Raw genomic sequence first — 15,729 nt, 5'->3', positions numbered from 1 at the left:
AAACAAAACAGTTATAAATAATTTTATTGCATATAACACTACTAATTATTTAGACACATATATCAATTTATGCATCCTCTCAGTTACATTTAAGTATCCAGCTGATCATTGACCGTCAAAAATATTTCTTTGAAAAATGTCCGGCTGACGTCAGGAAATTTTGGAAGCCCTGGTTTTGACAATACATAATAAGTTGAAAGAACATAAAAAATAACCACATTTTGATCATGTTAATTGCAATAATTTGACATAAGAAGTAAGGATAGATCAATGAAAGTTTTATTTTATTAGTTGGAGTGTTGTTTCAATAATTGTTTTATATCTGATAATCAAGTAAAAAGGATAATTGAACTGTTTCAACTTTGTTGTGTTTATCCTGCTTATTTAAATAATAATGTAATTGTCTCACCTTGACGGAGTCAGAAAGCGAGACATAGGTATGCTGTTTCTGGCGACAGCGGCGACGGCGTCAACAATGTATTAGTTTTTGATTAGGTCTAGTTCATGGTGAACCACTAGTGGTAGGTCAATGATATTTGGTATGCAGTTGTATTAGCATTGGCACATCTCATTACCTTGGAGATTATTTGGCCCCGCCCCCTCAGTCAAGGTCTATTGACTTTGAAACTTTTCATAGTTTACATGTATTAGTTTGTGATTAGTTCAATTTATGGGGAACCACTAGTGGTAGGTCAATGATATTTGGTATGCAGTTGTATAAGCATTGGCACATCTCATTACCGTGCAGATTATTTGGCCCCGCCCCCTCAGTCAAGGTCTTTGACTTTGAAACTTTTCATAGTTTACATGTATTAGTTTGTGATTAGGTCAATTTATGGGGAACCACTAGTGGTAGGTCAATAATATGTGGTATGCAGTTGTATAAGCATTAGCATATCTCATTTCCATGGAGATTATTTGGCTCCGCCCCCTTAGTCATGGTCTATAGACTTTGAAAATTTTGCTAAGTTAACATGTATTAGTTTGTGATTAGGTCAGTTCAAGGGGAACCATTAGTGGTAGGCCAATGTTAATTGGTGTTCAGTTGTATAAGCATTAGCACATCTCATTTCCATGGAGAATATTTGGCCCCACCCCCTCTGTCATGGTCTATTTACTTTGAAACTTTTGCTTAGTTTACATGTATTAGTTTGTGATTAGATCAGTTTAAGATGAACTGCTAATGTTAAGTCAATGATATTTGGTATGCAAATTTATTGGCATTTGCAAGTATCGTTTCCATGGAGATTATATAGCCCCACCCCTTATCATGGTTCATTGACTTTTAAACTTTTACATAGTTTACAAGTTAATGTTTGTGTTTAGGTTTGTTTAAAGGGAACGACTTATAATAAGTCAATGGTATTTGGTATGCAGTTGTATAAGCATTGGCACATCTCATTCCATGGAGATTGTTTAGCCATGTACCTTCAGTCATGGTTCATCGACTTTGAATATTTGCATAACTTACATGTTAACGTATTGCTATTTTAATTTCAACATTTGCATTATCAAAATTACAAAAAGGCGAGACATATCTCTGTGATAACAGTTTATTGAATTAAAGTAAAGTCATCTTTATTTCAAGTCATGTTTTCATATATACAATCAACATAGAATATGGGATAGAGTTATGATATTTAATGATCTCATACACAAACCAGTATGGCTACCTTAGCTATAAATAAACTTAATCATAACTGATAGTTTAATTATGTGTCAAATAGCCCTTTATATGTGGTTCCTTATTATAATATTGTATTAGATTAACCTGCTGAAAGTTATATCCTCTTTAAACAATATATTTTAGAAACATTATACTCATTTCTAATTAATTGTCATTAAATTTTGTAGGCTTTATTTCCAACAAGACTGCTGATTACCTTGAAATACTTCCATGTTTGGACTTATTCCCTGAAGACAGACCTGAGTGGAAGTTACTCTGTAAAGGGGTACATCCTAAAATTCAGAATCATAGGTTAGTTTTATATTAAACACATTTGGAATTTATTGACAGATGCTTTTATAAAAATATTACGTAGGTAACAAAATTACTTTAGTTCAGATTTACTCAAGTATTGTCTAACCCATATTAAAACAGTAAAATAAGATCAACTGTTGAACTTATGGTCCAAGAAAACCTTAAATTTGTCAGTATTCCAAAGGAAAATTTTGCAATTTAGAAGGCAAAAATTTTTATGCAACTAGAATAAGGTTGAAACAGGTCAGATACTGAAATCGTGGGTTATAAAATGACTCCTGTCGGTCACAACTCCAAAATTCAGGTCAGTTGATGGATTCTGACTAATGACTAACATTAATTTTTGTTTAGACTTTTTTAAAATACTTGATGCTAACTGTTTTTATCCAGGGGGATGTGGGGGACATGTGGATTATCTGAGTCAACCGAGAACCAGCTTATGATGTATAAACTACAAAACGTAATCGGTTATTCATTCCATTTTGGTGTTTCATATTGACGCATGTGTTTTGTTTTAGCTTAAGATCCTTCAAACATTAATGTGATAGATATATTAAACATTGTTTTACACAAGGATGCAACTGTTTTACTTTCAAAGTCATATTCTAGTGATATCTATTTAGAACGGATTTTCAGTACACTCTCACCGTATTTATTTTCTTTTACACGTGCTATTCAAACTTCCAGTTTAAACATACACAAGTTTCTAAATAGTTTTTTGTGTGATTTTGACTTATTTTAACACTCTTGATGTGTTCTAGAATCATTTACAAGCAGTTTCAGATATTATTGTCGAGCCTTCGACTTTAGTCGAAAAAGCGAGACATAGCGATCCTACATTCCATCGGCGTCGTCGGCGGCGTCCACAAATATTCACTCTGTGGTTAAAGTTTTTGAAATTTTAATTACTTTCTTAAACTATCCTAGATTTCTACCAAACTTGGACAGTAGCTTGTTTATGATCATAAGATAGTATCCAGAAGTAAATTTTGTAAAAAAAAAAAATCCATTTTTTCCTTATTTTACTTTTAAATGGACTTAGATTTTCTGCCAGGAAACAACACATTCACTCTGTGGTTAAAGTTTTTAAAATTTTAATAACTTTCTTATACTATTTTGGATTTGTACCAAACTTGGACAGAAGCTTGTTTATGATCAAAAGCTAGTATCTAGAAGGAAATTTTGTAAAAAAATAAATCCATTTTTTCCGTATTTTACTTTTAAATGGACTTAGATTTTCTGCCAGGAAACAACACATTCACTCTGTGGTTAAAGTTTTTAAAATTTTAATAACTTTCTTATACTATTTTGGATTTGTACCAAACTTGGACAGAAGCTTGTTTATGATCAAATGCTAGTATCTAGAAGGAAATTTTGTTTTCTTCCAGTTAACATTACATTCAGTCTGCAGTTAAAGTTTTTTAACATTTATTAGATTCATAAACTATCCTGGATTTTTACCAAACTTGGACAGAAGCTTCTTACAATCAAAAGATAGTATCAACAGGAATATTTTTATTGATTTACTTCCTCATTTTTGTTGAGCCTGCCATTAACAGAAAAAGTAGGCGAGACACTGGGTTCCGTGGAACCCTTACGAATTATTTGATGATGGAAAACGGTTTTTCCATCTAAATACCGTAAATGACCACACACGATTTGAAATTACCTGAGTTCAATAGACTTTTTCTAACAGTTACCAACAGTTTTTTTACCTGAAATTTCGTGGCGAGAAGGGGGATGCGGACAATGTACCAATGCGAACTATACAAGCCCTGATTATGGTAATGGCCTTAAAAACTAATATTTTTTAATGACTTTTTTACAAGTCATGATCTGCCAACATGGGAAATCTAATGTATGAAAAAATGAGTTCATAGTAGAGAGTATATGTACAATAGTGAATCAATAATTTTCATCACTGTCTCGCAAAGTGAGATAGTGAGGGTAGTCCAATGGCAGGGATGGCATTAGAGCTATTTGTATAAAGCTTTATATTTCAAATGGTAACACACCTGGATGCTTCATACTTTGCATACAGATGGCTTATGTTACAAAGTTTTTGTTTGCATGGTTTTTAGGTCAATGAAATTTTCACTTATTATGAGTATTTTATGATAGGATAACTACATTTGGTATATGGGATCATTGCAAGTTTACATGTCAGTCATTTGTATTTGGCAAAAAACGTTTATAAATTTTGGGTCCTCAATGCTCTTAAACTTCTTAATTTATTGGCCTTTTAAACTTTTTTGATTGGAGCGTCACAGATGAGTCTTTTGTAGACGGAATGTGTGTCTGGCATACAAAATGCAATCCTGGTATCTATGATCAGTTTATTATCAAACAGGGTTAGTCTCATGTTAAAGTCTGTATCTCAGATACTGTTAGTAATAGGTCAACTATATTTTGTTTTTACAATAATAGTAGACTCATTAAAGCAGGTGAGACAGGTCATCCTGTGCACTCTTGTATGTATACTGATAATCTCAACATATAAATATTATCACAAATATTAATGATTTGCAAATCCCAATTAGATCAACCTTTTCATACACTGTATATTCTATGGCTGGAAAATTTTAATCATTTTCATAGAATTTAAGCTGAAAACACATATATGTATCAAAATTCTATATCTAAAACAAAGTATTGATTCAATACAGCATTATATGTTGATGGTAAATGATAAAAACAAGGAATTATTTGAATCTGGAATAATTTTGAATTCTGGAAAATTGATAAGAAGTGTATAATGAAAACTAACATTAGTGTGTTCATGTTACTTTCACTTATATTTCAGTATGAACTCCCTAATTGGGTTAGTTTTCATCATAAATTTCTTATTAATTTTCCAATCTTCAAATTTATTCCAGATTCAAATAATTCCTTGTAATAAGCTTTTGTTTGAAATTTGATAGTTTAAATTTCAATTGTAGACTGGTAGTTGATGGAACTGGTTCCCAGACAGTATTTAATGGTCCTATACCAATGTTTGATTTGAAGTTCACAAGAGCAAACAGATATATGTCTGGTAGGTTTTCATTGCATTCGTCATTTTAGTTTGAATATGATTTAAATGAGCAGATTCTACTCTTAAAATAATGCAGGGGGTGTTTCTCTAGCAAAGATGATGATATTCTCTAGTTGGTGGCATATGTGATATGTACTGCACAACAGTGATTACCTCTTTTTGGGGGATTACTTTTGTAAAAAAATGTTATTAGAAAATGCCTGTAGATAGCAAGTTGCAACGAAATTTGACTTAACAATATATTCACGATAACCTTTCAGAATGAAGATTGATGACCCCAACACCCATCAAACATGGCTGTCACTTCTACTAAAAAAATAGAAAATTAGATAAAGATTTCAATTAAAGAATACTAAAAAAAACATAAATGCCAACTGTTACAAGATTTGTGAAATTGATACATTTGTCATGTCTTTTCAGATATAAACATATGTTTTTCTTCATTTCAGCTAATTGGGATGGCTTCATAGACAGAGAATCTGGAATTATGGGATATACTGTACTTATTGGCCGGACAGAATGTAAAGATGATGTACATGTTGATCATGATCCTCATATACAACTGTTTGATAAATCACAGTGGACATACAGTGCTATGATAAGCCCTATACCTGCTCCATACACCAAATTACCAGGTATTAATACTTCATTCTATTAGTTTTAAGTAATTAAAAAGGAAGTAATATCATACATTTTTAATCAAGTATTACTTCTACTCTTCAGTCAAATTGAGCTAAATCAAATGTATTCATGTTATTAGAAACCTGAAATCTGCATTCCAAATTTAATATTTTTGCAGTTTTTGTCTCGCCTTGACGGAGTCAAAAAGCGAGACATAGGTATGCTTTTTCTGGCGTCGGCGGTGGTGACTGCTGCGGCGTCAACAATGTATTAGTTTGTGATTAGGTCTAGTTTAAGGTGAACCACTATTGGTTGGTCAATGATATTTGGTATGCAGTGGTATTAGCACTGGCACATCTCATTTCCATGGAGATTATTTGGCCCTGCCCCCTCAGTCATGGTCTATTGACTTTCAAACTTTTGCTTAGTTTACATGTATTAGTTTGTGATTAGGTCAGTTCAAGGGGAACCATTAGTGGTAAGCCAATGTTAATTGGTATGCAATTGTATAAGCATTAGCACATCTCATTTCTATGGAGAATATTTGTTCCCGCCCCCTCAGTCATGGTCTATTGACTTTTAAACTTTTGCTTAGTTTACATGTATTAAGTTAGTGATTAGATCAGTTTAAGATGAACCGCTAATGTTAAGTCAGTGATATTTGGTATGCAAATTTATTGGCATTTGCAAGTCTCGTCTCCATGGAGATTATATAGCCCCACCCCCTCATCATGGTTCATTGACTTTGAAACTTTTACATAGTTTACAAGTCAATGTTTGTGTTTAGGTTTGTTGAAATGAACGACTTATGATAAGTCTATGGTATTTGGTATGCAGTTGTATTAGCATTGGCACATCTCTTTCCCTTTGAAATTGTTTTGCCATTATCAAAAGTACAAAAAGGTGAGACATATCTCTGTGTTAACAGTTTATGTTTTGCTTTATTACTTTTCCAGAGTTACAAAAAAACTCTGGACTAGAATAATTGAAGGTTATTTTCTCTAGATGGTCAGTACTTTGTCACTGTTAGAGCATTAAATGATGTAAAATATGGAGGAACATTGGTAACAACAGTGTGTCATTCTACACCACTGACAGTAGATAACTCTAAACCAGAGATTTACGATGTATATGGAATAGAATATGATGAAGATCTACCCTTACTTAAAGTTTCTCATGTATCCAGGTATGTTGAATTTTCTGTCAGAGCATTTGATAATTTGACTTTGTCTGAGATATTATATAGTAGTTGATCTAATATTACAATATTTTAGTACCACCTAATGTTGACTGATGCCTGACTACTTTGGGTCATTGATTGATCTTTGTCAGAGGCAGAGGCTACATGCTACTGATAAACAGAAGCTTTTCTTAGCTAAGAACAAGATTGTTAACCTTAAGTTTTAAGCATAAAAATATTCCAGTACTCATTTTCAAAAGTGACAAAAATTGCTTGTGTTTAAAAGTTTTTTGTTTCACTAGTGATCATTGAAACTTTCCTATAGACTTCACTGAACGTTAAGCAACCAACAATCAATCAATCCAATCAAGGAATGATGAAGTTCCTGAATATAGTGAAATTGCATGTTTAACCAGACCTTTAGAATAAACCATAGAAGATGGTCAGTTGTGTCTGTATTTTCAACACATTGAACCTAAAAAATTATTTGAAAATTGTTTTTCCAAGAAGGATGGTAAAATCTAAATTTCAGTTGGTAAAACAGCTGATTTTGCTTCAAAATTGAATGATTTCGATACTGATGACATTTGGAATGATACTTTAGTATCTGTTCCTGTTCAAGATTTTGATCTGCTCAGTTTGCAAACATGGTCTTCATTCAGATTTTAATTTTTCTATTCAAGATAATTTTAAGGTATTTTTATCTATCTGATTAGTAAATAAATTTCATTCACAGTAATTTCTTCTTTGTAATTTATCTTTCCTGTATGATTATTTAGTCAGTTGTAAAATGGACTGCATGCTTAATTTAAAACTTTTTTTCTAATTTCAGTGACCCACATTCAGGTTTGGTATACAATGATTTATGTTTAGGCCATTCAGCTAGAGACTGTAATGAAATGGACTGGAAAAGAATGGACTATAGTCCAGATATTCAGTTTGCAGTGCAACTTACAGATGGTGTCCCTGTATGGGTCAAAATCAAGTGTGTCAATGGAGGTACAACATATAAATTTGTTCACAATAATGAGATTGTTTTAAATGAGAAATTGAAAATACTCTCATTGCTTATTGTCTGGACTGTTAAATGATATTTTTGACTTGTTGTGCAAAGCCTGAAATGGACATATAATGTGGGTTTGCCATTTTAAAATAATTCAGGAAAAATTGAAGTTGATGCAATCTTTTTGACCTGACCTTTTGCCTTAAACAGCCACACATTTCTAGTCATTAAAGTGACTTGATGAATAAGTACTTTCAAATTCTAATATGGCCTGCTTCTTTCGCTTTGAAAACAACAGCGTGAAAATTCTTGACATATCTATACTTATCAGAGACTCATATTTATCTCCCATGTAAATCCACATGTATCGTAACCTATGTGCAAACACTATGTGGAAATTGAAATTGAAAAAGAAACTACAGAACCATCATTCCTATCTAATGCATAACAAAAAGAATTAATGCATAAGATCTTAAAAAATGTTTAAAATCAAAATAAAATAAAATTCCGCGAAATTTCATGAATGATCTTGGTGCATTAATGTCATGTCAAAACATGACGTCATACGAATGAAAACTTTCAAACTGAAGATTATTCTGTGGCGTGTACGCTCTAAATTCGGACAATATGACATTAAAATGGAGTTTTGAGGTAGGTGTTGTTTCATTTTCTATTCTATTGCATCATTCGCACATTCAGGGATTTCAGCAAGTCAACATGGCGGCTCACTCCTTAGTTACGACATGTCAACTCTGGATTTGACAGTAAATAGTAGCCAACGAAAAAGAGTGTTTGGGTTAAGAATTATAAGGATTGAACACATTTTTTCTAGTTTTTATTTAAGAAATAATTCATGCAAGCCTTAGATTTATTTGAAATTTGTAGCTTTTATATTACAGGGTAAAATAGAACAGCCATACACACAGCAATCTTACCTCGCTTCAGTTTTTATACGACCGCAACAAATTTTTGTGGTCGTATATTGGTATCACCTTGTCGTCATCGTCGTCGTCCAAAGACACTTGGTTTCCGGACAATAACTTTAGTATTAGTAAATAGAAATCTATGAAATTTAAACACAAGGTTTATAACCACAAAAGGAAGGTTGGGATTGATTTTGGGGGTTATGGTCCTTACAGTTTAGGAATTGGGGGCTAAAAAAGGGGCCCAAATAAGCATTTTCCTAGTTTTCAGACAATAACTTGTGGAACAGTTATGGATCTCTCTGAAATTGTACAACAAGTTTCCATACCACAAAGGGGTGGTTAGGTTTGGCTTTGGGGGGTAATGGCTCAAACTGTTTAGGAATTAGGGGCAAAAAAGGGAAAAAAAACAAGGGTTTCCTTGTTAATGGACAATTACTTTTAAGTACAATGTTAAATTTGGATTACCTCCCTTGCACTGCTTTAAAATTATGTATAAAGAAATTTTGTATTGTCTTGAGGTGATTAGCTGTCAATTTATTTTTAGAAGTTACTAATAAAAATGCTGATTAAAGATATATTATTTTTAGAAATGATTATGTATGTCATTTTCTATTTTAAGACTTTTATGATGTATTTAAATGTGTAATTATGGTTGCAAACTCCATTGGAAATTTTAATTGAGATAATGACCATATCTTGAAGGAAAGATTTTTTTTTTTGGAAAAAGGGGAGGGGGAGGGGAGGTGAAAAAAAATTGGGGGGGGGGGACAATTTTGTTTCTCATTACAGATTTCAGAAATTAAAAAGAAAATTTCTTCAAATATTTTTTTTTTTTTTTGCCAAAAAAAAGGGGTGGGGTGAAAAAAAAATGTCTGCCAAAAAAAAAAGGGGGTGAAATTTTTTTTTTTGAGGGGGGGTCCATTTGCAACAGCATAGTGTATTGCACAAAAGCAAAAAATTGAATATAAATTCAAATCATATATCCAATTCTAAGTTCTTTGACTACAGTTATTCTGTGTCAGAAACCTATTGTGTCAAAAATTTAATTTCAATCCAAATTCAGACCTGTATCAAGCACAAATATTGTGTCCATTTTTGCCCCAACTGTTCAGGGTTTAACCTCTGTGGTCGTATCCAGCTGCACTCGGCAAAGCAATTTATTCAAATTACCAAATTTGGCCTATTAGAATCGAAATAATTCATGCAAGTCATAGATTTGTTATATTCACATCGCCTAGGCTATTATATTCGTTAAATTTATCCCTCCCTAATGCTTGAGATAAAATTTGAATATAACGGCCCAGGCCATGAGAAAATTTTCAACAAATCTATGGCTTGCATGAATTATTTCTTAAACAAACCCTTCTTTAATACCCTCTAATTACAATCAAGGTTAATTAGTTGGTCTATATTAAGTTATTTTCTTAAATTTCTGCATCCAAATTCTTCAAAAATTTTAAATTATCATTGGTACCTTTATCTAACGTATATCCAGTATTTTCTTGAAGAAATAAAGTGGAAAGAGCTAATTAACTCAATCTTGCTTTGTAAAATTACACTGATTTTGCATATCAGTCTCTGGTCTGTATTTTACCTTTGTTCAGTCAGCATGTGGTATTAGGAAAATGTGCTTTTTTAAAATGAAAGTCAAATTTTTGACAGCATCATTTTGCACAAATAAAGAGTCTAAGGCAGATATTAGTAAGCTGATGTTGCACACTTCGAATGATACACTGTCAATTTAACAGTTTAAGTCAGAATTTATACAAAGTCCTCAGAAATGGTCCTGATTATTTTTAACTGTAATTTGTTCCATGTTTGACTAGAGTACCAATTCTGGATTGTAGATATTCTAAAGGTCCATTCATAATTTGTTGTAATGTTGTACTTAATATTAAAGTGTCTATTGTTTATATTGTACATATTTCTCCTTTGGTCAGTGGATGTGTGTTTTGTAATAATGAAAAGTATATAACGCCTCAGTAAACATCCAGAAAAACAGTTACCTCCTTGCAAAAATCTTTTGACCTGACATTAAAAACCTGTCCGAGTATAAGTCTAACTTGCCGAAATGTGTGCCCAATGAACAAAATCCTCAAAGTCACACATAATGAGTTCTTAAGACATTAAATTTAAGCAACATTTTAATTATCCTGATTTGCTTCAGAACTCTCCATTTGAACTCATGATATGTAAAATTAAGCATTTAGTACTCAACATAATTCAAAATCCTGCTCTATCCCATTATAAATAAACTTCTGTGAAAATACATGTATTGCGTAGCAGTGCCAGTTGTATCCAGGTTTGAATGAAACATAAATCATAAATGAACTATAACTTTTATTATTTTATATTCATCACTTAATTTTGGCCCTTGGGGAATCTACTCAGCTAAAATTAAAATTTTTGCTCCATGCCTAAGCCAAGAGCCTATGTGCGTACTGAAAAGTAGCAAAGTAAAGACCCCTGGCTTGACATCACACCAATCCAATTGGATCTATGGTTCCAAATAAATGCGTGAGGCTATCAGGAAGCATATGAGGCTATCAGGAAGCCTATGAGGCTATCAGAAAGCCTATGAGGCTATGTCTGAGGAAGCCTATGAGGCTATGAGGAAGCCTATAATGATGCTATGAGGAAGCCTAGTATGTGGCTATGAGGAAGCCAAGTAGTGTTGATGTTGAATTGGTGTTGGAATGAATTTGTATGAAATTTGACAGTTTATCCCCAGAAATTCTTGGGGGATGAGTGAAATTTTTGAAACAACCAGTGATAAAATTTCATAAATGTCCATAACACAGATGGTAACAGCTGAGTGTCCCCAAGGATTTGTGATGTAAGGGAGGGGATACCTTCAATAAAGCCATGAGAAAAAAGAAAAAAAAAATATATAAAATACACACAAAACATAAAAGAAAAGCTAAGAATAATCACATAATGATAAGTTCATTATAACACATAAAAAATAAACTTTAGTCACAGAACAATACTGAAACTAATTTGAAAACATTCATGCATATTTCTTCTTATTTTTACATATATGAAGAACTTGAGAAATAACATTTTCTTAAAGCTACCTAACCTACTTTGAAAAGATTTTATAGATACTGGTGTTACTAAATACATCTACTGTAAATATCTGAAGACCAGCTTGATCTTCTATTTGTCTTTCCAGTTCTAGAAGCTGTCCCTATTCTAAAGCTATCATCTGAGTAACATATAAGTAAATAATGTCTTTCTAAAATTTCTTATCAATGGTTAAGAAAAGTGGGTCATTTGGATGGATAGGAGTATATTCCTACATTACTGTATAAATTCTAATAAAATCTTGTATGGGCAGATAAGTATTAATTTAATTAAGCCATAATTTATGTAGCTGAATGCTTATGCCCTGTCTAAACAGAACAGTTTTTGATATTTTTTTAATCTAAAAACTACTAAGTTGGAGTAAAATGCAGCATCTATAATGCATAGATTTACAGCTGGATCAAATGTATATGAGGCCTTGAAAATGTAAACTTGCCACATCTATAAAAAAAATATCCATAAAAGCTACAAAGCATGCAGTTCCTTAAACATCAAATCAGTAAACTTAAAAAAAAAAAAAATTTGCAGACTATTACCATTTTCTCTAAAATCAAAATTATGGTAATCTGATATATCTTGGTTTTTGTAGCATATTTACAGAATTTAAAACATGTTCAAGGCTTATTATGGTGTATTACTTTCTGACAGCAAAGGATAATTTGTATTACCTTGCAGATACCTTTACCTTATTCTACATAAATACAAATTAATGGTAGAGTATAGTAAACTCAGAATTTAAAGCAATATTATAAAATCCTCAGAAACAGCAGGTAAACTAGTAATTATAATCCATTCAATAACATAAAGGTCTCAAACTTCTGAACCCAGTCTCATAAACAGTTCCTGTAGTATTAGCATGTTACTGTTCCAAAGATCATCAACTGCTGATTTAGGACCACATTACATCTGAGCTGCATGGGCACTTCATTGAAAGTTGTGCTGCACTGGGTCTGGTTTTTGAAATCCGTCTATCCAGAGGTGCATGTTGAAATGAGGAGGCTCTAGTATATAATGTTTTTATGGTTGAATATGATAATGTATCCTGTTTAAAACATGGGAACATGAACTCTGATTAATATGACTAGTTGCTGAACATTATGCATTTACTACAGATGAAGTTGAATCCACAACTAAAAGTATTAGTCCCTTTGTTCCAAATTTAGTTAATCTAGTTTAATTAGCCCAGATTTAAAACATCCCATTACATAATAGTAAAACATCTAGAGCACTGAGATTTAACATTAAAGTCTCTTGGGTATGTACCATGGAGATCTGAAAAGGGAAGACTAACCACAGTTTATTAAGTATGCATGTAATTATTTCAATTATACAATAATTGAACATAGCTAAATGAATTAAGGCAAATACAAAATGTAAGTAATGCATGAATACAAAAGATAAATGCTGTGTAATAAAAACTGTGGTTCTCAAACATCAAGACTAAACTACACATGAAAATACAATGAATACAATATATATAATAAACAGTACAAAAAAAAACCAACATGACAAGATGCAAACTTAAAGACAGTTCATGAACTGATTTTCATTACATATATACGTGAATGAGGGTCGGGAGGGTGGGAGTAAAAATCTTTAGCCTTAGTTTAAACAAGGTGTTTGCTGCTGCAAGTTATTATTTTGAATGCTTAAACTGCAGATGATGCCAGACGATGATAATTTACTTAAATCTGATTGGCCAATTAATAACCCGGGAAATATGAATACTAGTTCTTGATTGGTTGACATGAAATGCCAGACATATCAACGGTACCTATGCTCCATCCTGATTGGTCAATTTGAACAACGTTCTGATATAGAGGCGCAGGAGATATAAACAATGTACATAGCTACCAAATACGATGTTATTGCAATGCAATCACTGCCCTGCAATTTCAACCATGATTAATAATATATTTAAATAAAATATCCACATTAATCTTATGTTATGAAAATAGGGACCCACCCTTCCCCCCTTTGCCAATGGTGCTAAACACTGCCTCTTTTCAGCCTCCCTGCCAACGCTTGATATGGTATGACTTATATAACGTCCCAAATCAAGTTTGGATACACCCGAAGGATTCAGCCGCCAAATAGAACATAAGGCAGTGTTGGTTATATTTCAAACAAAGACAGGTTTGGGAAGACTAACCACAGTTTATTAAGTATGCATGTAATTATTTCAATTATACAATAATTGAACATAGCTAAATGAATTAAGGCAAATACAAAATGTAAGTAATGCATGAATACAAAAGATAAATGCTGTGTAATAAAAACTGTGGTTCTCCAAAATAGAAATCCAAACCTGTATTTAGTGGTAGGGGAATAGTATATATATATATATTTGTACATATTCGTTAAATTTATCCCTCCCTAATGCTTGAGATAAAATTTGAATATAACGGCCCAGGCCATGAGAAAATTTCCAACAAATCTATGGCTTGCATGAATTATTTCTTAAACAAACCCTTCTTTAATACCCTCTAATTACAATCAAGGTTAATTAGTTGGTCTATATTAAGTTATTTTCTTAAATTTCTGCATCAAATTCTTCAAAAATTTTAAATTATCATTGGTACCTTTATCTAACGTATATCCAGTATTTTCTTGAAGAAATAAAGTGGAAAGAGCTAATTAACTCAATCTTGCTTTGTAAAATTACACTGATTTTGCATATCAGTCTCTGGTCTGTATTTTACCTTTGTTAAGTCAGCATGTGGTATTAGGAAAATGTGCTTTTTTAAAACGAAAGTCAAATTTTTGACAGCATCATTTTGCACAAATAAAGAGTCTAAGGCAGATATTAGTAAGCTGATGTTGCACACTTCGAATGATACACTGTCAATTTAACAGTTTAAGTCAGAACATAGAATTTATGTTAAAAGTTAAGTTAATTATCGTTTTTATGTCAATCATTGATGCCCAACTGATTCCATGATTGCCTTTGTTACTAAGTCTTAAGGGATTAAAATCCGAATAAGACAAAAAAATGTCCGGCTGGCTCAAATATTTTTTGGAAGACCTGTATAAGACTATTTTTTCACCTACACAGACTTACTATTATCATAGATCAATGGTTTTTAAAAGATTAAATTGTATTTAGCACAATTGTTAAAATGCTTAAACATTTTTCAGTTGATCTTAGGACAGTAGCAGTAGCAGATCAAGCAATCATTATTGATAAAACAGCACCCATATCAGGACAAGTTTTAGATGGTCCAGTACAAGGAGATGATCTAAGTTACACCAAGAACTATCATTCAGTGAGACATAACATTTGTGCAAGACAAGATTATGAATATTTCATGAACCAGACCATTTTGCTAATACTATATATACTAAGTTCAAAAATGTTTAGCAACATATATTTTAATTAGAAATAATGTTTAATCATTTTTTGTTTGAAGGAAAATGGCACCTTATGGTTTATTTTCTTTGTTACAATAATTAATTTATTATTATATTTAGAAGTAATGATTATTTTTTAATTATGAGATTAAAAATATTTGTTGCTAATTTTTACTCAGTATATATCATTTAAAACAAAAAATATTTTTACATCTCATTTTTGATTTTTTTTTTTTTTACCAATAAATTATATAAAAAAATGAATATATTTCAAGCAGATAAAACATTTGCAGTTCAAGAGCTATGCTCTTTTATTACAAATAGTTCTGAAAAAACTTTTATAAGGTGAAAGGGTGATAATACTAATAAAATAATGTTTGATTAAATATTTGAAATATTAATACAATGTTTGGGCAGAGGTAATATATATACAGGTTTGGTCCTGTTTTGTCTCACTTCATCAAACTCAAAGGCAAGACTTAGATATACAGTTTCTAGCCATGACAGTAGTGTCAACAATTGTTATAGATTGTGATTAGGTGACTT

At 31.9% G+C, this 15,729-nt stretch overlaps 1 protein-coding gene across 1 annotated transcript in view; it reads left to right on the top strand.

Moving 5' to 3' along the window:
* The window catches only part of LOC127709607 (uncharacterized), a 187,467-nt gene that overhangs the window by 42,849 nt on the left and 128,889 nt on the right, over positions 1–15,729 (top strand). The window contains exons 31-36 of the mRNA XM_052215208.1: positions 1,855–1,978; positions 4,921–5,015; positions 5,465–5,650; positions 6,642–6,822; positions 7,649–7,815; positions 14,971–15,098. Of these exons, the coding sequence (XP_052071168.1) occupies positions 1,855–1,978; positions 4,921–5,015; positions 5,465–5,650; positions 6,642–6,822; positions 7,649–7,815; positions 14,971–15,098 (881 nt within the window). The remainder of the gene's footprint in view (positions 1–1,854; positions 1,979–4,920; positions 5,016–5,464; positions 5,651–6,641; positions 6,823–7,648; positions 7,816–14,970; positions 15,099–15,729) is intronic.

The sequence above is a fragment of the Mytilus californianus genome, unplaced genomic scaffold (genome assembly GCF_021869535.1).
Source record: "Mytilus californianus isolate M0D057914Y unplaced genomic scaffold, xbMytCali1.0.p SCAF_7, whole genome shotgun sequence".
In the NCBI taxonomy this organism is placed as follows: domain Eukaryota; kingdom Metazoa; phylum Mollusca; class Bivalvia; order Mytilida; family Mytilidae; genus Mytilus; species Mytilus californianus.
Note: the sequence above shows the minus strand (reverse complement) of the source record. Positions and strands in the feature narration are given on the sequence as shown.